At 52.6% G+C, this 27,357-nt stretch overlaps 1 protein-coding gene across 1 annotated transcript in view; it reads left to right on the forward strand.

Moving 5' to 3' along the window:
• Positions 1 to 27,357, forward strand: part of Ass1 (argininosuccinate synthase 1) — a 48,984-nt gene that overhangs the window by 7,748 nt on the left and 13,879 nt on the right. The window contains exons 4-12 of the mRNA XM_031369743.1: positions 438 to 506; positions 2,483 to 2,671; positions 8,124 to 8,180; positions 10,072 to 10,146; positions 13,576 to 13,646; positions 14,258 to 14,288; positions 19,159 to 19,249; positions 21,826 to 21,910; positions 22,485 to 22,549. Of these exons, the coding sequence (XP_031225603.1) occupies positions 438 to 506; positions 2,483 to 2,671; positions 8,124 to 8,180; positions 10,072 to 10,146; positions 13,576 to 13,646; positions 14,258 to 14,288; positions 19,159 to 19,249; positions 21,826 to 21,910; positions 22,485 to 22,549 (733 nt within the window). The remainder of the gene's footprint in view (positions 1 to 437; positions 507 to 2,482; positions 2,672 to 8,123; positions 8,181 to 10,071; positions 10,147 to 13,575; positions 13,647 to 14,257; positions 14,289 to 19,158; positions 19,250 to 21,825; positions 21,911 to 22,484; positions 22,550 to 27,357) is intronic.

A 27,357-nucleotide genomic window follows, 5' to 3' on the forward strand; every position in this document is an offset into this window, starting at 1 on the left:
AGAGAGAGAGAGAGAGAGAGAGAGAGAGAGAGACCACTACAGTCCCCAGAGTTGCCACCAGGCAGATTGAAGGCTGGGCAATCTCAGACAGGAACTTACAGCTAGGCCTTAGGAAGATGCTCAGACCTGTGGATAATTACAACATGTACCTGTGTTGTAAAGATGTCAAAGAAGCCAGAAGCAGCTTTGACAGGGAAACCAGTGTCATACGCACCCAGCCATGCAGTGCCAAGTATGAGTGGGTGCGTAGGCCTAGCCTCTCATGTTGCCCCACACCCCTTTCCTTCCTTCTGCCACCTCACCAGCCTGAGGCACCACTTCTGCAATGGCTGAGGGAGAATGTGTGTGGGTGGTGGCTGGCCAGGTTCACCCAGGGGCCTCAGATCCTCCACACCCTCTGTTCCCTGGGCTTACTGGCCTCTGTTTCTGCTCCACAGGCCAACATTGGCCAGAAAGAAGACTTTGAGGAGGCCAGGAAGAAGGCACTGAAGCTTGGGGCCAAAAAAGTAAGATGTGAGAGGTGGGGCTGTGATGGGAGGGGCATCGGAGCTCCTGTCCCCTGCATCCCCTCCAGGAGGGCAGGGTCAAATGTGCTGCTTTCAGATAGATGAGCACCACCTGACATCTATTCATCTGCTTGTCTACTCTCCCATCCATCCATCTACTTACCTACTAACCTACCTGCCCATCTATCGGTCTATCCACACCTCTGTCTGTCCTTTTTGGGTTTTGTTTTTTCTAAGACAGGGTTTCTCTGTATAGCCCTGGCTGTCCTGGAACTCACTTTGTAGACCAGGCTGGCCTTGAACTTGAAAATCTGCCTGCCTCTGCTTCCCAAGTGCTGGGATTAAAGGCGTGCCCCACCACTGCCTGGCCCCATTCTTTGGTCGGTCTGCCCCTCTTTTATTTCTTTGTTCTCTTTTCCATTCTCTCCCACGTCTACCCATCATCCATCTCCCTGCACATCCCTCTTTCAACTGTCTGTCCTACCTGTCCTCTGGTAGACAGGACTCCATGTTGGCTGTAAGCAATAGGGAAGGTGAGTCACAGATCTTCTTGGTGTCATCTGTGAACTGCTCCTAGTGCAGTGAGCTTCACTCTTGAATCCTTTCACTTAGGGAAAGAACAGGAGACACTCCAGAGGTACAAAAGGCTAGCCCACCTTCTTGGTCAGAACTGATGCCTCTGCAGGACACCGGCAGTGGCTTGGCACTGCAGGCCTTCACAAACATGTCAGAAGGGGAACTGGGGAGCGAGAGTCACAGGCCCAAGTCACACTCTGGAAGGAGAATTTCCCTCTGCACATGAGGGGTGGGGGAGGGCCACCTCATCCTTATCTAGACAGAAGGAGAACACTCTTGAGTGCCAAGGACAGAGGTGACTTCAGCCAGTGTCTGTGCAGGGACTCTGGTGTGGTGCCTCTTACGTCTCGGTTCCTTTGGTATCACCACCCCTCCGTATGCCTGTATTTAGTCTGCTTGCTTGGAACATTCAGTTTTACCATTATTACTTTTTTAAAAAAATATTCATTTCTTTATTTGTATGTATGTGAGTAATCTGTCTTCAAACATGTTCAGAAGAGGGCATCGGATCCCATTACAGAGGTTGTGAGCCACCATTTGGTTGCTGGGAATTGAACTCAGGACCTCTGGAAGAGCAGCCAGTGCTCTTAACCACTGAGCCATCTCTCCAGCCCACCCCCCTTCATTGTTGCCTATATGAAGTTAACCTTAACAAAAAACAGCAAATAACACCCCAGTGCCTGATGCAATGTGTTATACAGTTTAAACTTTATTACATGTATGGGTGCATATATGTCTGCATACTGTGTGTGTACCTGGTGCTTGCAGACATCAGAAGAAGGTGTTGGGTCCCCTAGAACTGCAGTTAGAGATGGTCGTGAGCCACCATGTGGGTGCTGGGAATCAGATCTGGGTCCTCTACATGACTAGCTGGCACTCTTAGCAGCTGAGCCACCTCTCCAGTCCTCAATACAACTGGCTTTCACTGGTCTCTCTAGAAGGATCTTCATTCCTCAGGACTGGGGTCTCAGAAGTTCTCACATGGCAGCTTGGCTTGGATGTTTAAAATGTGCAGCAGAGTCCCTGGCTTTATGTACTTGATCTTTTTCCTCACTGAATCTAGCAATTGTGACAACGATATCTGCAGTTATTGCCAAGTCTCTTCTAGGGAAATTCACCACTTCTGTTTGAGATCTTAGGGGACACCAGAGTTTCATCCTATTGGGAATGATGCTAGATGGTTTATTGGGATTGATTACTAATGTCTTCCATGAGTGCAAAAGGGAGAATAACAGTGTGGTTGGCTAGAACTAAATACTGATGTATACTACAGGACAGAAGGGGATGCAAGTACAGCCTGTTCAGATTTTATATGGCTATTGGTGTGGCTAGGGGCTCCCTATATTCCCTTTGGACCCCAATCCTTGCTAGGCTCCCTCTCACAGCTGCTCTCCCTTTAGGTGTTCATTGAGGATGTGAGCAAGGAGTTTGTGGAAGAGTTCATCTGGCCTGCTGTCCAGTCCAGTGCACTCTACGAGGACCGCTATCTCCTGGGCACCTCTCTCGCCAGGCCTTGCATAGCTCGCCGACAGGTGGAGATTGCCCAACGTGAAGGGGCCAAATATGTGTCTCATGGTGCTACAGGAAAGGTAAGGCTAGGGATGGGGGATGGTGGATCTGGTGACCAGAAGGAGGGAAGGGAAAGCAGGCTACTGAGGATCCCAGAGCTGTCCAGGATGAAGGCTGGGCTGCCTGAACAATAACAGTGGTCCCTTCCATCTGCATGCTGAGTCGTCTGTGCTTGGGCTCCCAATGGAAGCCTTGTCACCTGCTTGGTAGACCCGTCCCAAGGTCACACATGTATCAGCTCCAGAAAAGTCACGGCACATGTCACCATGGGATATAATACAAAGAGCTAAAAAGAGCTGGAGAGCCGGGTGGGTTCCGAAGGGCAGAACTCTCAAGGATGCAGTGTGACCCACTCCCTCTGAAGGCCGAGAGGGCTGTGTTTGAAGCTGCCCTCCCGGCGGCGGCCCCTGGGACTCATTTCTTTGCTTGTCAAGGCCTCAGTGGTGCTCCAGAGTCTTCATGATGTCTGTTCCTATCTCCTTTCCTTGAAGGCTGCCTTCCCAGATAACAGACATCTTAATGGCCTCTCTGAAACCCAGCTCCCTCTGTGAAGACCAAGCAAAGTCACATTCTGAGATCTGGGGATCAGACTTGACTTTTTTTTTTTTTCTTTCTTAAAGACAGGGTCTCTCTATGTAGCCATGGCTACTCTGGAACTTTCTATAGACCAGGCTAGCCTGAAACTCATAGAGATTTGCCTGACTCTGACTCCCCAGTTCTAGGACTAAAAGGCTTATACCACCACACCTGGTCATGGCACCTGGCTTTGAGGATCACCTTTGCATGTGTGCAGCACAGGCTGAAGAGGACCCTGTGGGGATAGGCAGGGCTCCTCACTGCATTGATGACTCCTAAGAGTGGGCTCTCAAACTTAGTGGGTGCCGCGACAGTAGCCTGGGACAGGACATGCCTAACCATCCTGCCTTCTGTAACCCACGAGCCTTACCACCTTGCTGATATGGGGCTGGTGATGGTGTGGGTACAGGAGACATGCAGCTAAAGCTGGTCTAGGAGAGATCACCTGAGGGTGGCCCCAGAAATAGCCAACAACCAGGACGGTACTGGGTGTTTGTGAAAGCTTGGGCACCTTCTTTGCCTTGGATTCTGGTTCAGCTGGCTCATGGCAGGCATGTCAAGGGTAGGTAGGGTGCCTCCTGGCCACAGACATAGTTGAGTCTCTCAAGTCTATGGCCTACCCTGGGGAGCCCAAGAGAATGTCTCCTGATAAAGCTGCCAAAGGGCAGGGGACAGGAGCCTTGGGGCAGGGGACAGGAGCCTTGGGGCAGGGGACAGGAGCCTTGGGGCAGGGGACAGGAGGAAGACTCCCCTGATGATGTCTGTACTCTAGGGATGAACACAGGTAGACATATTGCAGAACCAGGGAGCAGTGTCACTCAGGCAAGTGGCTGTGACAACAAATGGCCCATTGAGGACACAGAATAGCTATGGGAGAGAGATCAGAGTCTGAGCCCAGTTCCGGCAATTCTCCCCCAAAGGACGTTGGTGAACAGCTCTCCTGAGTAGTAGCCGTAAAATGGGGGTGGGGGGGAGACTGGCCAGCTGTTTTCACACCCCAGAGGGTCCTAGTTTCCTCTGGTACTCAGTCTGCTTAGCTGCATGCTAGGGGACCAAATGAAGAGAGGCGGATGTTGCAGGCTATATGGGCAACCTTTCCCTAAGACAGCCATGGTAGCAAAGGTAGGAGGTCAGACCTGGGATCAGAGAGAGCTGCACTCTCAGTTCAACTAGCATGCCATAGCATCCCCATCTGTAAACGAGAATGAAAATAACACCCAGCTCCTGGACTATTTGGGAGAGATGGGTGAGGACAAAGGTCACTCAGAACAAGCATCTGCAGAATAAAACCTCCGAGCCACTGAATCTTTCCAAGTGAACTCCTCACCTTGGGAGACATGCTGGCTGAAGCTGGGGGCAGGACTCTGAAGGTCCATCCCATGGGGATCAGCTGAGTAGAACAAAGGGCTGTATTTCCTTTTGGTTCTGTCTTGAATGAGACAGAACCCAGCCAGCCACAGACAGGCCGGTTAGCTGTGTCAGTGACCACTTGCTGTGCTAGGTGCATATGGCCACCAGAGGGCACCAGAGGCTTAGGTTTGAGGAAGCTTGAAGCAGAGATGGTGTGCCCTCTCCTTGAGTTCACTGCAGCCGTTTTGTTTTATTTATTTATTTTTTTAACAGATCTTTTCATATGGGTCCCACAGTTGCTTATTGAGCCTGGCGGTATCCCCACTTTTTATAGTCCAACTTGAAACATCTCAAGGCCCCTGATACCAGCAGCAAGAAGACCAGTGAGACTGCCAGGAGCCAGTGCCACTTTGGCTCTGCTGTCCCTAGTCTAGGTGTCCACAGGGATACTCCTATGCCTGTCTCTATATGTACATGGCTCCAAGTGACACACACCCCACCTCTTCCCCCAGCCCACAGCCTCGGGAGACAGTGTACTGGGGAATGAGAGGAGGCCTGGAGAGGTCCTGGGACCAGGCTTGGGCTTAGCACTTGGATGCAGTGTCTGACTGCCTAGAGCACACCCTGGTGACTGCATGTGTCAGTAAGCAGTTGTCCCAAGAGAATGGTAGAGAGGGTGACCGAGAGGCAGAGCCAGGCTTGGGGGAGGAGATGCTGAAGGCAGGTCCCAACAGGAGATTGGCAGAGTCCCACTGAGGAGGGAGGACTCCGTAGCCAAGGTGTGAGTGAGGAGGCTACTGGGACCTCAGAGCAGAGAGGGCCTTGGGTAACCTCAAGAATGAGTCTCTGGTCTTTGCAGAAGGCATATATGTATGATATGCCTATTCCTGCCTTGACCTGGATGGTCTGGGAGCCATGGCCTGGGGTCGTTGTTATAGCCCAGCACTTGCTACGCAGACCAGCCTGGCCTTCCGCTCAGATGCCTCTGCCTGTCTCCTGAGTACTGGAATTTAAAGGCTTGTCCAGGCTCCTTGTTTTTAGTGGGCTCACTGTGTACCCAAGGCTGGTCTTGAACTTGCCATCCCTGTACCTTAGCTCCACTGGGAGTCTTTACAATATTTATTTATGTATTTTTTTAGTTTGTGTGTTTGTGCGTGTACCTGGATGATGTGTGATATATGTGCTACATGTGTGAATTAACCCACAGAGGTCAGGAGGAGGCGTTGGATCCCTTGGAACTGGGTTACAGGTAGTTGTGAGCCACCGTGTAGGTGCAAAAGAACTCGTGCCTTCTGCAAGAATAGCAAGTGCTCTTAACTGCTGAGCCATCTCTCCAGCCCCAGCACTGAGATTTTTGTATGTCCACCATGACTCTTGTATGCCAGGCTGTGGTGCAGCCAGATGGAGGCACTGTGGGACTGGGAGACATTGAACCAGCAGGGGCATTAGCAGGATGTGTGGAACATCCTGGAAGGAGAGCAAGAGCTAGCCAATGACACCCAAGGCAGTGTAGCCCAGGATGCATTGCACAGCCTGTGCAAAAGCCCAGGGACAAGGTGGCTCTCCTTCCAGCAGCCCAAACCAGGGAGCATCATTTACAAAGGCATCTTTCTTATCCTTGGTCACTCCACTGTAAGTGGAACCCCAGCCTGCCCAGAGAGATGCATAGAGCACACACGTGTCCCTAGCCTCTAGATTTAAAAGAAAAGCCTGGAAATATGAGCCGAAGACTCTGGGGGTGCAGGGGTGTTTTTGTAAATGGCACCATCTGCAGGGCTATCCCAGGGCAGATGGGAGGCACCCCCCCTTCCCTACCCTCCCATTCCCATGGGTGCTCACCATGGTACATGCAGTGCACACATACACCAGTATGTGGACATGCGTGTGATTTGACACTGTCCGTTTCCCCATCCCCCACCTGGGCATGCTACTAGGAGCTGCCCCAGCACTGGGAGGAGTCCCTTGCAGGGTCTATAAAGGGAATGCAGGGCCCTAGGCTTGCCTGAAACAGACTTTGAATCAAGAAAGCCTGTTTGTCCAGCTTTTCCAGGCTCTTGTCTTCTGAACAGATGGGTGTCCATCCCCCTGCCGTGTCTGGGTCAGCAGACACCAGCCCAGTTGGGCCTGGCTCGGGAGGCACAGGCTGCCTTTTGTGTTGGCGAAACTTGAAGCCATGGGGAAAGAGTGCCAGGTCTGGTAGCACTTGGCCATGCATAGCAAAAATCTAAGAGTCAGCTTTGTGCTAGAATGTTCTGGCATGTGGATCCCAGAGAAAACGCTGCTCTCTACATCTCTGCCTCAGTTTTCCCACCTTGATAGGGACAGCACAGCCCCACCCATGGGTGGCTTTTATGGAGATAATCAGCTCACTGCCCGCTTAGGATGGATGCGGTGCCTGCGTGACCCTGGGCACTGGCTCCTCATCTCTGGTCCACTGGCCCCTGTGACTGCCCTCATGGTAGTAATAGGAGGTGCCCAGTGTGGGGACTGACTGGAGGGGATGGCTGTGATGCCTCTGTCCAAGAGGCTTGCTCACAGCGGCTCTCCACAGCTCCTGGCTCTGCTGGAGGAGCTGGAAACAGGCTTTCCGCACCACCTGACAAGACTCTGGAAATAACATGTTATTCCCACCGCTGCCTGGCTGCGCCCGTGCAGTTTTCACAGTAGGCAAAAGGGGCCTCTATTATTTCACAGTGCCTGCACCTCCCTCTCTGTGAGTGGCAGAGCGGGCAACGCAGAGGAGACAGCATCCCTGGCAGCCTGTGCCCACTCTGCCCCTTCTCCTCTTGTCTCATGGGCGTGCTTGGGATGACCATGTACATATTCTGAGGCTTGTCCAAGGATGCTGAGGCCCACAGTTGGGTGCCTGGCCCTGCCCTAGGGGGACACTCATCTGGGCCTCAGTCTCCTGTTTGAAAGCAAAAGGCTCTTTTAGGTCACTTAGTTCTGCCCCTCCCCAAAAAAACAACTGCTATAGAATTGGGGAAACTGAGGCCTGGGGAACGATGGGAATTACCACTTTGTGGGTATAGGAGAGATCAAAGCACATGGTTGGGGCAGCTGAGGGGACCACATTTTCCTACTTGGAGTCTCTGGGATTCAGGTCTCCAACCCTAGAGGAAGCACACTTCTACAGGCACCCCCTGGACTGTGCATACATGCACACACTGTGCTCCTAACAGTGCACAACCTCACAGACACACCTCTTTATGCGCGTGTGCCCCGCCATTCGCCAGAACATGGTTTAAGCACAGCCTCGGTGCCATCTAGTGTGCCAGCCTTCCTTCACCCACCGGGTACATGCTTACATAGCGTTGCAGGTCAGGCATGCTGAGTGACCCTCCTCGGAGCTCTGGTCTGGTGATGCCCTGGGTGCCAGCCCTTGCCCCTCCTATGGAGCAGTATCTGCTCCTTTGGTCTCTGTCCTTATAACAAGATAATATATGTCAGGGGCTGACACGTGGGAGAGAAGAAAGCCCTCTACCATTTGTCCTCCATCCCTTGATCCATCCTGTAAATCCAATAAACCCTTATCCTCCATTCCAGGGGAATGACCAGGTCCGCTTTGAGCTCACTTGCTACTCACTGGCACCCCAGATTAAGGTAAGATGTTGCTCCTCCCCTGGTGGACCCTGTGAGCAGGACATGGAAGTCCAGTGACAAGGGCAGAGTCCTTATGCTGTTGGCTCTTCTCTGTGTCACCCCATGGTGCCCATGGCTCCTAAAGAACACTAGTAGACAGGTGGTGGCAGTCTGTAGAAAGGTCCCAGTCTTCCTTGGCATTCTTCCTGGAGGGGTGGTCTGTGTGCCCAGGGGGGCATCGGTATCTTTGGTATTCCCTGGGTACAGGCAGGAACAGGTCTGAGACTCAGTCTCTTGTTGCTGCATTCTGACCCCTTTCTGGATGCCCCCTCCATGTCTCAGACTCTTCCCCAGGGTCTCAGTAATTAACTGTCCCTGCCTTTGGCATGTCCCGGTGGTGTACATGTGAATATGGACCAGCCTGTCGCTTCTGGTCACCCTTGACCCTCCAGCCTGACTGGCCCAGGCTTCTGTCTACTCCTCCTTCCATTCATTCATTTCTTTCCTCATTCATTCCTCCAGAGTTTGCTGAGAGTCAATACCATACAGGCCACAGACGCAACCTCCCAGGGAACATACCAATTTTTCTAGTTGCCTCAATTTAAAACAAATAAAATAAAAGCTGGGTATAATGATACCCACATTTAATTCTAGCAGTCAGGAAGTAAAAGAAGGTAGATTGGTATGATTTAAAGGCCAGCCTGGTCTATATAGTGAGTTCCAGGCCAGCCAAGATCCTCTATCTCAAAAAGCAAGGAGAGAGAGAAAGAGAGAATTGGATAACATAATCATTTAATATTTCATTGAACCCCATGTATCCAAGACTATAACATGGAATCGGCATTTCCCGAACTGCTAAGGGGTTTTTTGTCCTCTTTGATACTGCTCCTCCAGAGCTCTGGCTGTGTTATGAAACCTCAATTCCAGCTCCTCAGTAACCCCGGGAGACCTAATCCTTTTCCATTCCCCTGGGCTTCTTCCTCTCTGTGGCAGGTCTTTCCTTGTCCCTTGCATGGATTGCCAGCTGTCCCCAGCTTGGGGACGAAACTGGAAGTGAGCTGTAATGAGCTCTGATACATTTGACCTCTGCAGGCCAGGCCTCCGAAGGCGCCCAGCGCAGTAGCTGCGATGTAGGGCCTCTGCCAGAGCCCCTCCTTCCACCTCTGCTTCTAGTTCTCACGGCCACTTGTAGAGGCTGCGATGATAACTGTTTTCTGGGTCTTCATTTACAGAGGCCAAGCCCAAGGGCTGTGGTGGCCTAGGGGCAGGGGCCCCAGCTAGTTGGTGTCTGGGAGCCCAGGCGAATGTGCAATGCTCTCAGGGCTGGGCCTGATTAAAGGCTGCTGTATCAGGACCGGGGGTTGAGAAGTGTCCCCACTGTGTCCACCACACCAGTGACATTGCACTGGATAATCTGCTGAGTTCTGCTTCTCCGGGACCTGTCCCTAACCCCGCAGGCCAGCAGGGCCCAAGAGGAGTAAGTGTGGCTGGAATTCTTCCTCAGTCACCTCCCTCTCCGAACCACCACGGCTTTACAGGGGCACTGTGGTGAAGGCAGCTCCCTCCCACCCCAATTCAGTCCACCCAGGGTCCCTGACCCACTGAAGCTCACCTCCTTCAGACACTCTGGTCTCCGCCAGAGATATTGAGGTCAGGAAGAATGCACGGCCATTTGATCACAGAACACAGGCCTTTCTACAACCCGGCAGTGTCCCCTGAGTCTCCTTAACCACTCCTCCATGGATTAAATCTTCTGAGGGACACAGCAGGAGACTCTTTACCACCCCCCCAAAGGTGGGGTGTGTGTGTGTGTATGTGTGGGTGGGTGGGTGTGTGAGTGTGTGTGTGTGTGTGTGTGTGTCTGTGTGTGTCTGGGCTTTCCCATGTCCTGACCCCTTTGTCCTGTCTGCAGGTCATCGCCCCCTGGAGGATGCCTGAGTTTTACAACAGGTTCAAGGGCCGAAATGATCTGATGGAGTATGCAAAGGTACGCATCTTTGCCTCTGTGGGACTTTTGGGGCCTGTGGCATAAGGCCAAACTGATCTTCATGTGATACAAGATAGAACCCCTTCTCCAAGTGTCTGTACCCCATATCAGCCTTTCGTAGATGCGTGGTCCATTTCTTAGGCAGGCATCTCTGAGGTGACCCCAGTTTGCTGAGCTGGGAGGCACTGGACTGCCCGCTCTTCTTCTAAGGGAAATAAGAGTCCTTCCTTCATGCCACTTCTGCTCTGTGTGGGTGCCAGGAAGTGGCACCCTGAGCACAGAAGCCATTCTCTGCACCTCAAGTACCTGGCTACTAACTGTCCCAGTGCTTCCCCTGGAGCTGGTAGAGGCTCCCAGGCCAACGGCAGACAAAGCCTTTTGTGGCGCCTGCCTTTTTTTTTTTTTCTTTTTTTTTTTTTGAAATACAAGTTGCAATAAAACATATTAGAAGTTTTACATCAAGATCCTTAGCTGCTCCCCAGGGCACCTTTCTTTTTAGCGACTCGATGGCAGCACTTGACAAACAGCCTCAATCAATCAGACAGGGGGAAAAGCAAGTCGGTGCACACACCAGAAAATTGCTCAGGTTTTTAAATAGCAGTCGCCGCGGCTAGCTGTGCAAGCTCGCTGCAGCCAAGGTGCCGCGTGGTAGGGGACGCTGCGGGGGAACACAGGGCTGCTGCAGCCGCCAGCATCCCATTAGGCCCCTGAGTGCTGGGAGTAGAGGCTCCTCCACCATCTGTTGTTTTATTATTAAGAGTCAAGTTTACAAGAGCAAACCCATATGTTGCCAAACAAATCGGCAAATAGTGGTGCTATTAAGGGAGTGGAGGTTGGCGAGGCGTCTTTTTCCTCCCCCCTTGTCTCCTTGATGAAGAAGAATATGAAGCAGGCCCCATCTTTAGGGATAATGAATTACAAGCCCTGTGCTTGGCCCCGCTCCCTCACTGGTCTAGTTGGAAGCCATGGCCTGGCTGACCTGAGGCTGTGTGGTACCTCCCTGCTCCACTAGACAGCAGCCCTGGCTTTTCCCAGCATAGCTGAATTTGTGGTCTGCTCCCCTCCCTTTTTGTCTTTTCCCACCCCCACCCCGCCTTTCTTTTTGGATTCTGAGGAGAAGGTGCTCAGCTTCCACCTCAAATAACCTGTAGAACAGGAAAAAGTTTGTCATGAAAGAAAGTGTATCCCCACCCCGATCCTGGGAGCTAGGTTCAGGTTGGGGCTATGGAAAAACTTAAGCACATCCAGCCAGAAAGCTGCCAGCCACCCCGGAAATGACCAGGAGAGCCGAGCAGCCGGGCGGCTTTGTGTGAAATTCACAGCCAGGCAAGATCTGAGACAGATGAGGGAAAAAAAATCAATGGGGCTTTGAAAAATCTCTGCTTTCAAAAAACCGTTAAGTAGCCAGGGTCAAAGGGTAAACTCCGGAGCATGGGGGAAGCCTCTGCTCGGCTTCTGTCTCTCCCCGGACCACCACCCAAGGCTAGAAACTATCCTATCATCATTATTACGAGTAATTAGAAACAGAAACATCCTAATGCTGTGGATGTACAGTCCCAGGCCTGAGAAAGCTGAGGCAGGAGGATCTCGAGTGCAGGGTCTGCCTGTGTCAATCAGTGAAGTCTTGTCTCAAAAGAGAAAGAAGGCTGGAGATTAGATGGTCAACATGGGTGAGTCCCTGGGTTTGACCTCAAAAAAATCACTACTAAAGATAACCAATGCTAAACCAGAGTTCAAGGTGGGCACTGGAACAGCGCCTACTCTCAGTTGCCCCCCCACCTCCACCTGTGTTCCCCACCCACCCCCACCCCTGGCCCCCCACCTGCCCCGTCCCCCTGCCTGTCCCTCCTCATTGACAGGCAGTCAGTCGTTTTCTATTCCTAGTTGTCCTAGACATCTTTGGGGTTGGGAAGCTCAGGACAGAGTCCTGGGGCTTAAGGTCCTGTACTCTGACTCGTTGTCATCTCCGGGCATCTGTGGCTCTGCTGAGCGGAGCCACCGGCCCTGCTCTTCCTTACTCCCTCTCCTACTGTCCTCCTCATGCTCTGTGATGGAGCTCAACTGAGAAAGGGATCCCACACCACCCCCAAAAACAAAAGCTCCAGGGACCTGGCCAGCTGCTCTCTTCTCAGCTGCCCAGCAGCAGCAAGGTCTCAGCTCTCACGAGCGCCATCTCACAAAGTCCCGGTCCCAGCCTGTGGGTCCCACGTGTGGCGAGCAGAGAGCGAGCGTGGATAGGTTTGGAAAGCACAGCTCCCTCAGCACTGAGCAGCTAGGAAGTGACGTCTATTCTAGTTGCCTATGCTGTTTAAGTCAAAGGACAAAAAAACGCAGGGGCGATTGTGGCTTTGCTGTAGTGGGTGGTGGTGTTTTGTTTGTATTGAGACGTGGTCTCACCCAGTCCAAAGTGAGGGACTCCCTACACAGACGAAGCTTACATCAAATAACAGTGATCTTCCTGCCTCAGCCTCCTAAGCGGCTGGGGTTCCCACTGGAAACGCCCGACCCTGCCTTTTCTTTTCTTTTCTTTCTTTCTTTCTTTTTTTTTTTTTTTTTTTTTTTTTTTTTGTTGTTGTTTAGCTGAAGGAACAACCCGAGGGACTGGCCCTCTTTTCTTTCAGCATTGCTTTAAACTTGCTTGTGATGAAGGACTTTCCCCACCCCCTGCCTAGAATCTTAAGTACCAGCACTGGCTGGCCACTGAGCTGGGCCTACTTCCTGAGCTAAAGGTCAGAGTTCATGGGTAGTTACAGCGAAGTGTCTGTGCTCAGGGGCAACAAGGGCAGCCTCTTCCTCCTTCCCCTGGAAAATGAGCAAGATAGACCTTCAAGGGTGGCCAGCCACTGCCTGGTCCGGCATCTGAGCAGATCTCCTTTAACAATGGTGAGGACCATTTGGAAGTCGAAAAGCCTCAAGCCACAACTAATGGAAGTGGCGGGTGGGGGTGTGGGGCATCTCAGTCTCCCTTTAGAGTTGACTGCATGGCTTGGAGGTTGGTCTCAGGAGATAACCCTGTAGTGGAGCCTTCTATCAATAGTCCGCCTTTCCACTGTGGCCCACTTTTATGGCTGCACAGTAGACTATTAAAGCCCCCAGCTCTTAGGAAATGGTGGGTATCGGTAACAGGTGCCAAGACATGCTTAGCCAGGATCTGCTCCTAAGGGCTTCTAAGCATCCTGGAATATAGGCTCATGAAATCTTCTGGAAGAAATTCCAAGGTCAGCCTGCATTCTGCTGTCTTGTGATTAATGAGGGTGCCTCTAGTGGTTATGCTCCTCCCTCCCTCCCTCCCTGGGTAGCCTGAGGAAGGGAGAGGAGGCCAGAGTTGGGAGCTAACTGGCACCTTGAGGGATCCCAGGCAGTGGCTCTCGAATGACCTTCACGTGCCCTTCCAGGCGCCTCACCTGTCCATTTTACCTTCACCTGTAGCAACATGGAATCCCCATCCCTGTCACACCCAAGAGCCCCTGGAGTATGGATGAGAACCTTATGCACATCAGGTAAGTCTAATCCCTCCTGGTACTGAGGAGACCATCCAGTGGTTAAGAGCACTGGCTGCTCTTGCAGAGGACCTGGGTTTGGTTCCCAGCACCCACACGGTGGCTCTCAGCCACCTGTAACTGCAGGGGATCCAGTGCCCTCTTCTGGCCTCCAGGGGCACTGCACAGTGGGGTACCCAGACATACATGCAGGCAAACACTCCTACCCATAAAATAAAAATAAACCGGAAAGAGAAAGCACAGCTCCTCTGAGCTTGAGTTTGCCATTTCCACTCCCTACACAGTGACCTGGCAGGCCTGTTTCCTGGGGTATTGGGAACAACTTCTCAGAGGCGGGAAAACCCTCAAGGATAAAAAAGGGTGTTCCTGGGATGAGTGGAGGCAGAGGCGCTCATGAGGGGGGACCAGGGCTGCACCCACAAGACTGCGTGGGGTGGGAGGGGGTGGGAAACCCCTCTTCCTTGCAACCTGAGTTCCCACAGCTAACTGGGGTGGCTCAGAGTGTTCTCAGTAGGGTTGGCAGCGGCTGCTTTAGACTTGTGGGCCATCCACAGGAAGGTGAGGGTGTGCCTGATATTATTCTGTATACTCAACTCACCTCTCTCCTACAGCTATGAGGCTGGGATCCTGGAAAACCCCAAGGTAAGCCACTTTGCCTGGGAACCGGCTGCCTATGGTGGGCCTCTGTGCTCATGTTATCTGACGTATGTGAGACCTAATTTGAAATTTCACAAGAGGCTCGAGTAACTATGCATTCTGCTCTGTCAAACTCTCCCCCACGGGCTACTCTGCCTGCCCCCTCCACGCTGTGTGCCGTCCCTGCCTCCTCCCCCCCACTCCTTCCCTGGTGTTCTTTTTCTAATTGCTGTAAAGATGAATGGTGGAGGGAACCATTTCAGGGAGGCAGAGAGAAAGTGTGATTGAAAGACAATAAAGAAGTGATTAAGCAGATGAGGCACTTGTGGGAGGGCTCCGCTTATGCCCACCAGCTATGGCAGGCGTTGGGCCATTCTGCCTGGATTAGGGTGAGGCTAAGACGCAATGACCCATGGAGCCAGGCGGCAGCCTCCTGGGTTGGCCGGGATGGACCCAAAGACCCATTTCAAACTTTAAGGTTTCTCTCCCCAGGGGCTTCGTTGTCTCTTCGTGCCCACTGTGGGAAGTAGGGGTACGCAGGAGAAAAATCTCTTTGTCCTAAAGGGAATGACTGCCCTTTTCCTGGGCCAGCCCCATACCCTGGGCAGCTGCTTTGAGGATGGGTTAGTCTGCTTGGAAGACATCAGAGAATTTGGGCATCTGGGCCTAGGAGATCAGACCATCGGGAGGAGGATTGGTAGGGCAGTTTAGGTCTGGAGCCTCATACCAAGGTCCCAGGGTACCCTCTTGCCCAGGTCTGTCCTCCTGACCCCATCCCTGCATTCCCTACCCTGGCACCACCAGGCCTACCCACCAGTCACTCACTGATGGCCGTCTGACCCTAGACCTGGCTCTGGCATTTTCCTGCCTTGATTTTCCTTGGATTCTGACTGGCCACAGTCTCATTTTATAGGTGGAAAAACTGAGGCAGTGCAGTGACTCATCCCTGGTGCAGCTGCTGAGCAAGAACTGAAGCTGGGGCTCTCAGTGCTCTGCTCCCTACCCCACCCCCACCCCATACCTTCCCACAGGCAACCATCCTGTCTTATCTTGCACAAAGAAAGAGAAAGTGCTTAGCATGGCACGGGACAAGGTCTGAGGCAGGGGGATGAGGGGCTTGCTTTCTCTTCAGGCCACAGTTCAGACAGAGTAGGTGTCCTAAGTTTACTTAGAGCTCCGCTCACTCAACAGTAGGAACAGGCTGGACTGGGTATCAGTGCAGAGGCAACGGCATCCCTGAGCCCGCACTTGTCATAGGTAGAGCTGGTGTTCTTGCCCCCACAGCTCCCCTGGGGACTGATGGGCCCATGGGGCTGCTGCCTGCTGGCCACAGGTTTTTCCAGTTCATGCTCTGCTGACCCCATGACACTCAGGCCAACCATTCCTCATTAGCCAGTCAGTCACCCTGAGGGGGGCCCAGAACTGAACTACTGAGCAACACTTCTAGGTACTTTCAGGCCAGGCTCCTGTTGGCCAGGTACACTGGTAAAAAAAACCCAACCAAACAAACAAACAAAAACTCCTCCACTTTCTCTGGGCAGCCTGTGGCTTTGTCCTCACTAGAAAAGTAACACCCCAGATTGGGCACCTCAGAACTGGAGACCCAGAGCTGAAGCCACTTGAGCAGCTTGGGGTCTGAGGGAGACTTGGTGTGATTACCACATCACTATGGACAGATCTGGGTCCCTGGGCTAGCACATCTGCACCAAGGGTACTGTCACCACCAGGACTCAGGTCCCAGAGATAAGCACCCCGTATCAGAACCCCAAAACTCTGCTTCTCACTGCCTTACACCCTCCAACCAATTTCCTCTCATCAAGCAGTAGGAACAGGCTAGGGTGGGTAGCAGGGTAGAGGAGAGACACGTAGAGGAGAGACACCCAGAGTCCCAGCCGCTCCCTCTGCCTTGGGCAGGGGACTGACAGCATTGTCCTCTATGTTGGCTTGGCCATAGAGGTTTGTCCCCATCCTACAGCACCCAGATGCCCCTGTTCCATGCAGTGCCCCCAGCCCTCCCCCACCCTTGGGGAGGAGCACTGAGAGCTTTCAGGGGCCCTTTTCCCCCCTCCCCCCAAAAAAGACCCGAGGTCTGCGGACGGGAGGGTTTGAGGCAGATGGCTGAGCCATTTTCTGCCTCCGCCGGGGCTGATTGAAGGGCAATGAGGCAGCTAATACGAAGAAAGATAGAAATTTACTTGCTTTAACTTCATACGGCCCACAGTGAAAGAGTTCATTCAGCCGCCGGCCGCCATATCTGATGGGTGAATAAGCCATCCCCACATTCATCATGCCTCTACATCATGGGTTAGTTCATGGGCCATTTGTCGCAATCCCTCCTTCGCAGGCCCTGTTTCATGCTTTCTTTTGCTGCCCAGCCCCAACTCCCTCCTCTCTCTCTCTCTCTCTCCCCCTCCCTCTCTCTCTCTCTCTCTCTCTCTCTCTCTCTCTCTCTCTCTCTCCCTCCCTTCCCCTATACTACCCAGATGACATTGGAAGTGAGCCCTCCTGCTGGGGTGGATAAATGGCACCAAATACTCAGCAGCAAACTATTTGTCATTTGAACTGAGCTTTTAGGAAGGAGAGTTAAAAAGAAGGCAGGCACCCAGCAAGCTCAGAATGCAAAGCAAACATTGGCTTATTTCTATTTAGTTATCTGACAGAATTCAGGATGTCAGCTGCCCATCCCAGCCCTGACTACCTCTGTAGAGTATGTGACCTTGTCCTGTCCTGAGGACCTTTCTTATCTCTTGCTCCCTTCCCAAGGCACCCATCCTCTACCCTTGGCGTGTGGTCAGAGAAAGGACAGGTTCAACCCTGAGGTGGCCACAGTCAGTACAGCTGGGCACAGAGGGAGGAGAGGTTTAGCAGTTTGACTTGAGCGGGGTGGGGAGCTCTGGGCAGGGAGCTGAGTGACTGAAGAAGGGCTCCACTGGTTACCACAAGGCCCAGTGTCAGGTCTTCTATACCCAAGGAATGGCGGTCTTTGCACTGCCCAGAGAGGGTCTGGGAACGTGGCATTTCTCTGAGGTCTGCCCCGTGATGAATGGTTTGACACTCAGCCACAGGCATCTATTTCTCAGCCCAGGTTGCCATAGCAGCTGGGAAGCAGCATGAGATGCAGGAAAGAGGGCGAAGGTGTGATGTGGACCAGCCACTTCTCTGGGCCATACTTTCGCTTTGGTTCCTGGAGATCTCTTGCTAGGGGTGTTTCATAAGGATCCTTTGCATCTCCCTGGGTCTGTCTTTAAGGCCACTCTGTGTGTGTGTCCACCACACAAATAGCCCTTTAGGAGGGTGTGGCTCCCAGCCCAGCATCTCTTGGAATTCAGCAGTAGAGTGGGAACAGTAAACGTTACCACTGTGTGTGGCACCAAGGATTCTTGAAATATATTTCTGCTGTTAAATCCAGGAAGGTCCGGAAATGAGGCTGTTTGGTCACTCCACACCTAAGCTGTGGTAAAGAATCCACAATACGTGGACCAGACTACCTTCCTGTGGCCTCTTCTAGAGGGAGGCACAGTGTCCATCACAGGTGGACTCTCCACCTTCACAGCAAGTGGCCATTCACACCAGGCCTTGCTTAACATTTCAACGTTAAGACAGTCAAGGGAAAGACATATCCTTTCCCTAGGCAGAAACTGAGGCTCAGAGAGGTACAGCCACTTTCTGAAAGCAGCACAGCCTGACATCTAGCCTAGGGGTATTCTCCACCACCCCAACAACAGTTGCGTCTGGTAGTAATCCTAGCAGGTGGGAGTTAGGGGACAGGAAGATCAGAAGTGCAAGGCCAACTGGGGTTCCATGAGGCCCTGTCTGTGAAACAACACAGAGCAAACTCACCCCAGTTGTGGAGGCCTTGTGATTTCCCCTCCCATGTGCTGGGTGGCCAGGAATGTTTGCAGCCACAGTGTAGAGCACGCCTCATACAAAACTCAGCAGTCAACAGTGCCTCCCTACAGCCTCCATTTCTGCCTCCGCAGATGGGGCAGCAGCATTTGTTCCGTAGCAGGCAAAGCTGCTTGGGTGGGTCTCCAAAATGAGCAGTGCTGTATGAATGAGCTTGCAGTTGCAATGAAAAGGCTGTGGTCAGCAGCACCCAGCCGTCAGCAGGTGGACAGAGCAGCTGGGGACAGGGTGCCCCTGGGACAAACTCAGGCAGGCCCAGACACCCCTAATGTCCTAATGGTGGCAAGTATCCAGGCTTCAGGCTTGGGTTCACGGGGAGCTGGAGACTCTGGAGGGAATTTTGAGAAAGTCCTGGGCATCAAGCAGCCCCTCCACCTCTGCCTAAGGAAGAGAGGCCCATTTTCTAACGCACCCAAGGAAAAATATACATAAAGGTTGATGTGTTTTCAAATGGTTTTTGCTTTGTTCTTCTCTTTTCTCCCCGTGAGTATTAACCTCAGAGACCCCGAGGATGGCTCAGCCCGCTCAAGCACCTGCTGGGGTCACGCACAGTCATTAGCTTTTCGGTCAGTGCAGAATAAACCCCAATTCCAGGCACTGACGCAAGTGTGCGTGCGCGCAGCTCCCGGGAAGCCTGTGTACTGCGGTCCTGTGGAAGTCCCTCTTTCCTGCCTGACTTGTTTCTCTCCCGCTATTCTGCCTCCAGCTGTGGGGGCGGCAAAGAAAAAGATGAGATCAAGTTGAGGGGAAAAATTGTCTGATTTCTTGAGCCCTTTGTTTCTCAGGCCCCTGGCAGGCTGGGCTGGCTGGGAGCGGGGAGTCCATTGGAACCTCTGGCTGATGGGGAAGTGCCAGGCGCCTATGGTCCTAGACAGGAGCAAGGAGGGTCAGGTACCTGCAGGAGGTGGGAAGCAAGTGTATTGCTTGGTGTCGCTCATGATGTCTCAAGTCCTGTTTCTTTCTGTTTTAGAACCAAGCACCTCCAGGTCTCTACACAAAAACTCAGGACCCTGCCAAAGCTCCCAACAGCCCAGATGTCCTTGAGATAGAATTCAAAAAAGGTATGTGCCCACCCATCAAGAGTGAAAGGGGTAGGCTTTAAGGGTCCTAGTCTCGTTCTTCTACCTTCCTGGGCCTAGGGCCTCTAACTCCTTGCATTCCTGGAAGCTAGAGTATGAGCTTCCAACCTTGGGAGGATGGGTTTCCAGGCTACAGTGCCATACGCTAACACCGGATCCTAAAGTAGCCAGCTTGGCGAAAGTCATTCTCTACTTCCTTGAGCCTCAGTTTCCCCATTTATAAGCTGGGGTTGGGGGTGGGAGGACCCTGTTCTTTTCCTAGTGTGCAAGGAGGTCTGTAGGGAGGGCATACAGCCAATGGTGCCATCAGAAAATGCTTAGTAGTGGCAAGTCAGCCGCAAAGCTGCCTTGAGGGACTCTGAAGACTCCACCCTTAAAGCTTGGTTCACCCTAACTTAGCTGTCTGGGGTCTCCAGTCACCCGGACTCAAAGTTGCTGCCCCTCTGGTTCCTCTCTCGTGTCCTAGAGGAAAGAAACTGCGCATAGTCATGCCTGGTGATTGGACTAGAACCCAACTGAGAGAGAGTATGGGGATACAAGGAAGAGATACTCCCAAGCAGGCTTCCTGAGGGAAAAATTGTACCTGGCAGGAGCGAGAGGAGTCATGAGGCAGTACAGACCCAGACAGGCCATCCACAAAGTGGCCACCAGGCCGGAGCACCAGCAAGAGGGTCTCTTATGCTCTCAGACGTTCTCCAGTGCACCTCAGAATTGGAAGACAGGGTGATGGGGGTGGCGGGAAGCTGGAGACCGACCCCAGGCATCCTTTGCCTGCTATGATCTTGTGCAACTTGACCTTTCTGGGGCTGAAGTGTGCATTCCTGTAAAACAGGCTGTGACAAGGCTGTGACAAAGCAGTTTGCAGGAACCCAGCATAACTTGAGGCTATAGTGAGGGTATGGTACCAGGACAAGCCTTTCTACCCACAGCTTTTCCCAAGGGACCGTCCCACCTGCCAGTGCCGTTTTTGTGCCTGTTTAGCTGTGTCAGTTTACCTGTCACATTACCCAGGGACCAAGGAGACCTTGGTGGGACCCTAGACACAGTAGAAGTCTTAGATTCCCCTCAAACCCTCTGTTGGGAGCTTTACTCTGAGCAGATGGTAGGATGGGCCAGGCCACACTGCAGACTTCTCCCACGAGGCCCTCAAACCCCTGGGAGCTGGAGGTGGCAGAGGGTCCCGGGCACAAGCCTCCAACAGCCTGTTCTGGAGGCGCAGGGTAGCCTCAGGCAGAGTTGAAGAAGAGACGGCTCTCTGAAAAGAGGGAAGGAGGCCCCCTCCCTAGCCTACTCCTCATTCACTCTCTAGTTAATTTATTTGAAGTTTTAATCTAATTATTAACTATTTTAAAAGCTAAGAGGCTTTCTCGGGCGGCAGCACCAACAATGTCAACCTTTCCTCCCAGGCAGGCCCCATCCAAGGCCCCAGCGTTGGGTGATAATAGGGCCAGGGAAAGAGAGAAAGAGAGAGACGAGGGGTAGGGGGTGGTGAGGGGGCTTAAGGTTCATTATTGGGCAGACTTACATTTAATAGCAATTTACAACCAAGTTATAAAACCCCTGGAAATGGGGGTTAAGAATGGTGAGGCTGTCAGCGCCCTGAGCAGAGCCCCTCCAAACGGCGCCTGGCTAATAAAGACTCCAAAGCCGCTATTGAGCCCTGATTGGCACCCGATGGCTCGCTACATGGTAATGAGCCAGGCAGATGGGTGGGGGATTAGCCGCCAACTTTGAACAGCTTTTCTTTGTCACTGTTACGGCTCTCTTGTTAGACCCCTAATACATTTATTACCCATTTCACACCGCTCGAGAAAGTGCCCCTTGCTATTCAAAGTCAACCCCAAACCCACCCACTGCCCCCTCCCCACCACCCCCCTTGACACAGCCCTTCAGCCTCGGCTGTCTCCCTCCTGCCACCCCAGACAACAAATCCCAGAATTCGAGGATATCTGCTAGAGTGGGCATCACCCCCAGCTCATCCATCAGGTGGCTTTCTGAAGGTCTAGGGTACAAGGTTGGGCCGAGAGGTCCACATCCACCTGGCAAGTGTGGCAGAGAGCTGCTTAGATGCGTGTGTGTGTGTGTGTGTGTGTGTTTATGTGTGTGTGTGTTTATGTGTGTGTGTGTGTGTGTGCGTGCGTGCACGCCAGCACTTGCACACACGCCTGTGCGTACTCATAGGGTCTGGCTGCACCTCGGCCAGGCGGCCCCTGGGTAGCTGGTGGGGACAGAAGGTGCTCACTGGTAAGACAATGGCGAAGCGTGAAATTCAATTAGTTCAGGGCCTGGTTCCAATTTCACAGCCCCTAAATGCTAAAGGGGCAGAGAGAATGGGAGGGAGGGGGCAAGCGTTTTTATTGCATTTTCCTCTTTCATTCTGGGGGGCTTTCTCGCCCCTTCTCTCCCCCCAGCTCAGGGCTTTGAAGGAGTCATTCGGACTCCATGTCTGTCACATCCATTTAAGGCGATGTGGGTGGAGGGAGAGGGTGGGGTGGTGGGCACAGGCTGCTCCGCAGAGCCCCAGCCTGGAGGCCCACTGTCCTCTCTTTCTGCCCCAGGAGTCCCTGTGAAGGTAACCAACATCAAAGATGGCACTACCCACAACACGTCCTTGGAACTCTTCATGTACCTGAACGAAGTTGCGTGAGTGTCCACAGACTGCCTGGGACCCCCAGGACTGCCACCTCAAGCAAGCAAGGCCTGGACTTTTGTGACGAATGGTCACAGCTGAAGTTCATGACCTGGAGGTCTGGCAGTTTGTCCCTGTAGACATAGTGTCCTGGGCTGAGGGTATTGGTTTGGCATTTGGTATTGGTTTAAATCCACAACCATGAAGACAAAAGTTCCAAGGCTACCATCACCTCCTATGGTCGGTCCAGCTGTGGCTGCAGGCCTTCGGCTGAGTCAGGCCTCAAGGACAAAGAAAGATAAGTCCCCAGTGAGGGTTAGGATCAAGCAAGTCCCAGTGTAGACGTAGTGGGCAGAGTGCCCAGAGTGACCCAAACAATCTGCTCTCTTTCAGGGCCTTAGGTTACCCACCTCTCCACTTGAGCCTGTTTTCCTGGCTCAGATGTTCTGAGTCATAGAGCCTGAGACAGAGTCAATATGCCCATGGTTAGGCCTTCAGCCAAGCCAAAGACAGGCACCTGCTCAGTGGGTGCCTTTGTCCCCAATCCTTGTGCCAGTACCTGAGTCTGAGTGACCCATTCCTTTTCAGGGGCAAGCACGGAGTGGGTCGCATTGACATTGTGGAGAACCGCTTCATTGGAATGAAGTCCCGGGGTAAGTAGGATCACAGCAGGGAGGCTTCCGCACCTCAGCTCCTGTACCACCTGGGTGTCACCTTTCACCCCAGGCCACTTTGGCTTCCTCTTGCTTTCTCTTACATCCCATGAAGTGAGGACTGAAGATGAAGTGTGAACAGTGGCCTTTGCCCTGACTTCTCAGGGTGCTGTGAGAGGAGCCGCCTCTTGTGTTGGGAGGGGTCTGGGAAAGAGGTCGACCTGGAGGTCAGGCTGTCTTGTGTCACGGGGGGCCAGTCAGGTTAAGAGGCGGACCATGCAGGGCCAATTTCGTGGTCATTAAGGCACTTCTCTAGCACCAGGCACGCAGTAGAGTGGGACTCTTGCCAGGGAAGGCGCTGTGAGCTACACACAAGAATCCTAAGCAGGTCAGGCCTATTCAGGCATGGCTCCAAAGCCTTTTTGCTAGAGACAGATATAGGCTCTACCTTTAGGTGGCATGCCCGTCACTTGGCTGGTCCAGGTTGCCATTATGGGACCGCAGGGCCATCAGATCCCCTTCCTGGCTTGGAGATAGAAAGTTGGTCCCCAGGCAGGTGCCTACCTCTGTTTTTACACAACTCCCAGTCAGTTCTGGGCCATTTGCTGTCTATAACACCCTCTTCCTCTTCACTTTCCTATCCATTGAGCATCTCCATCCCAGGTCCTGGCCAGTTCTCTGTCTCTGTCTCTGTTTGTCTGTCTGTCTGTCTGTCTGTCTGTCTGTCTGTCTCTCCCTTCCCCCCCCCCTCTCTCTCTAGTGTGTGTGTGTGTGTGTGTGTGTGTGTGTGTGTGTGTGATATCAATGATGGAGTGTTTTGGGGCAATTAGGGCCCCTGAACGTTTAAATACCAGTGACACGTGTAGGGCCTTTAAATGGCTTTGCTTCATAGCTGATTGGGGACAATAACAGCCAAATAAAACCAGGCCAAGATTCAGTCCCAGTCTTGATCCCTAGGGAGATTTTTAAATTGAGATCCTAAGTCCCAATAGAGCTGACATGCAGCACCAGCTGTCAGCTGTGAGAGAAGATGCAGATAGATCCCAGACCCTGGCCTTGCTGTCTTGAACTGGCAAGCTGTGGGCCTCAGTTTCCCTTACTGAGTCCTGCCTCTGATAGTTGGGGGTTGGGCAGAGCTGGAGTCGATTGTCCCCCCAGGTTTTCCTCTTCCCACATTCTCATCTCCTGTGAGAAATCTGCACAACTGCAGCTCTCCTGAGAAGGCCTTGTAAAGAATAATGTGCTAATGAGTGTCTCCTTTCATTCCCAGCCTACCTTTGTCTCTTACCTATTTAACATCTCATTAAATGTCCCTTTGTCTCCACCTGCCCTTGGGAGCCACACAAAGGAATTCCTCCAAGGGGCCTTGGGAGAAAGTAGTACCTCTGATTTTTACAGATGGGGAAACTGAGGTCCTGAAGGGGCAAGGGCTCCCTGTGAGTTACAGGCAGGACTCAAGTTGATGGTCATCTGCTCAGTGGGCATGGGGAGAAGCCCTAGGAGTCTGGACTGTGGGGGTGGACAGATCCAAGTTTGGACCCAAGCTTGATAGTGTGAACAGGTTCTGTGGGAGTGTCCCAGTCCCCAGGGGAATTCTGGGTAAGCACAAAGGCAGCCTTTGACCCCTGGGGTCCAGTATTGCTTGGGAATATGACCAATATCACTAATTGGCTGTGCCACTGTCCTACTGAGTCCTGAGGCAGCTCGGCACAGCTGCTAGGTACTGCGGGTCTCACTGGGTAGTTACTCATTTCCTTTACTAGGAAGATAAGGGCTTGGCCAGGCCCCACCCTGTACTGTCCTGCTGGGTGAAGCTGTAAAATGAGTGGAAAGAGAAAACAGGTGATGAGAAAAGCTGGGACTACAGTAATCAGGGAAGACAACCTGGAGAAGGCAGCGGCAGTGGACAGTTCCCAGTGGGTTGGATGTATGATAGAGAGAGGTTAGAGCGGGGAGGGGGTACCCAGCGGGCCTGGTGGTGGGTCTCTGCAGACCTGCTGTTAGTACCCAGCCTGAGCCCTGATCCTGACTCCATCTCCACTGAGAAATCAACCCTCCTGAGTTTTTACCTCCTTACCTGTGAATGGGTTGAGATGATGTATCTTGGAGGTAGACTACCTTCCTGATCGAGGTCCCTAGAAGACCCACAGCGTGAAACTAAGTGTGTCCCAACCCCACTGGCTCCTTGTCACACGCCCGGAGCTCAGTCCTCAACTCTACCTAGATATTGTGTGTATCTGTGGGCAGCTGTCCCCAAAAACAGAATTTTACAGTCTTGGGGAGGAAAATTGCTGTGTAGCCTTAGACAAATTGCTTTCTGTCTCTGAAACACTAATCTTCAAATGGAAAAGCGAGTAGCCTAGGAGATCTCTCCAGGAGTTTACACTTGCCTGTTTTCATGCTTGGTAATTTTAGGGTACCCTGTCTTTATTTCTACACTCCAAGCAAAAACAGACAATGAGGGTACTATGGACTCCCCTTGAGTTTATTAGATGAATAGCGACAGAGGCGCTGTTAATCGTTGATTACGTTGAGGGCAGAGCTGGAGTTCTCCAGACCTTGGTGTATGTGGGAGAAATGTCATTTGTATTGATTTCACAAAGCTGGTAATTGACATTCATTAAGAGCTTACTTTTTTCTTCTGGGGCCGGGGTGGTGGTGGTGGGGGGGGAGGACAGGGTAGGAGCATAGGGAGTTGAGCAGCATCTGTACCCTGGGTCTGGGTGGCCTGGCTGGCACGGCAGGCCCTTGTGGGGAACCACAGGGTCAGAGCCTGAGAGCTGGGGAGCCTCTGGTGGAATGGCTTGGCTGTATTGTGGCTGTTCAGTCTTTAGTATCACATCATCTTCCTAACTCCAGAGGGGGCTAATTAAGTGAAGCGAATGAAGTCAGTGGGAGGAGCCTGAGGAGGAAGAGGAGGAGGAAGAGAAAAGAGAAGGAGCCTGAAGAGGAGGAGGAGGAAGAAGAGGAAGAGGAGGAGGGAAGGAGCAGGGAGGGAGTCCAGGAAGGAGCCTCCCGGCTGTGTCTGTCCCTCCTGCCTCTGTGTGTTCTTTACCTCACTCTTCTCTGGCCTTCCCTTATTGGCTGCTCACCCATGCTTCTCTCCCCATTCTGCTCGTTCTTCCCCTCACTGCCCCCAACTCCACACACCAGTGCCGGTCAGCTTTCTTATCTTACCTTCTGTCTTCCATCTTCCCATTCGCTCTCCCACTTGCCCCCTGAACGTCATTTTCTGGAGAGCAGCGCACTTGCCCTCTTATCCAGTCTCCCTGCATGCCTGTCCAACCCTTCCAGAAGCCGTGCTCACCTAGAACCTTCCAGGTGGACAGCAAGGGGAGACCTGTGAAGCAGAAGACTGGGGTGACAGGTCAGGCACGGCTAGTCTCACACACCCAACCTGATCCACAGGATGGGCCACCTGGGCACAAGCGCCTAGAGAATAGCTTAGACTCCCACCCTGACTTCCTCTCATCACCATGGCAACCACCTCCAGCCTTGGTCCTGGTACCTAAGAAAGGAGCCCTGGAGCTCCAGTCAATCTATGCTCTACCGGCCCTCCACCCTTCCACCTTCCCAAACTCCTTCCCCTGAATGTCCGAGCCTCGGGTCCACACACCCTAACCTCTAGCCTGACTCCTGAGGGTTTGGTGGAGTCTACTCAGTTTTACCAAATCTCTCAGCCTAACCGGCAATCTCGGCAATGAATGAGAAGAATTTGAGCTGCTGCAGCTGTGTAGTCCTCACTTCTTCCTCATGGTCCATTCTCCCCCTCCCACCACCCCAGCCACTACCCCCCTTCCTAGTGGTAATTAGGGTGTGATTGAAGCTGCTCCATAGAGGGCTGCTGACACCTCTGTCTTTCCCATAAACATGGGGAGATGAAAATAGACACTTGGAGCCGCGGTGCGTGTCACTCTGAAGATGTCTGTTGTCTATTCCACAGCAGCACGGGCTCAGCTGTCATTTCCCCCTCTTTGCTCGGTGGTTTGTATACCAACTGTCAAAAGCCCCAAATCCAGTCTTTTAAAATTGGGTTTCTGTCACCGATTTTCTTATTTTTCAGAACTACAGAGAAATCATCTGTACCCCTACCCCTGCCAAGAGAGGGGAGAGCTTTAAAATATACACAACACACACACACACACTAAGCTCTAAAAACAAGCCCTTTCTGATCAGTCACAATTAACTTTAACACTCCACGAGTTAGGACCTGGAATATTAACAGTGCTCACATCTCTTCATTGAGACTTTGCTGTAAGCCTGGGACCTTCTGGTAGCCGCTGACAACCTTGGGCTGGTGCGGTGCGCTAGAGGAGCCGGCTTCTGCATGCACTTCCACCCACTCTCAGCTGCTGGTGCTGCCAGTCTCATTTTCCCAGGGGATATCTGCGATGGACAGTAGCTGGCAAGCCTTGGATCTTTCTGGAACCCTAGATGCCACCTGTGTTCTCCTCTCCCTGGACTGCTGCGGGGGATGGTGTAGTTTTTCTCCATGTTTCTGTCGGCCAGGCCAGAGAATCTTGTGGTACCAGGCCAGGTTGGAATCTAAATGCTTGCTCTAGGGACCCATGTCGGAGGGTGGTGGCGCACGCCTTTAATCCCAGCACTTGGGAGGCAGAGGTAGGTGCATTTCTGATTTCGAGGCCAGCCTGGTCTACAGAGTGAGTTCCAGGACAGCCAGGGCTATACAGAGAAACCCTGTCTCGAAAAAACAAAAAAAAAGATACAAAGTTACTTAGCAACTTTCTGTTTTCCCCTGCTGGAGCTCTGAGAGAATGCTGGGTGTGTGTGTGGGGGGGGGGGGGGGG

This window comes from Mastomys coucha, unplaced genomic scaffold (genome assembly GCF_008632895.1).
Source record: "Mastomys coucha isolate ucsf_1 unplaced genomic scaffold, UCSF_Mcou_1 pScaffold15, whole genome shotgun sequence".
NCBI lineage: Eukaryota > Metazoa > Chordata > Mammalia > Rodentia > Muridae > Mastomys > Mastomys coucha.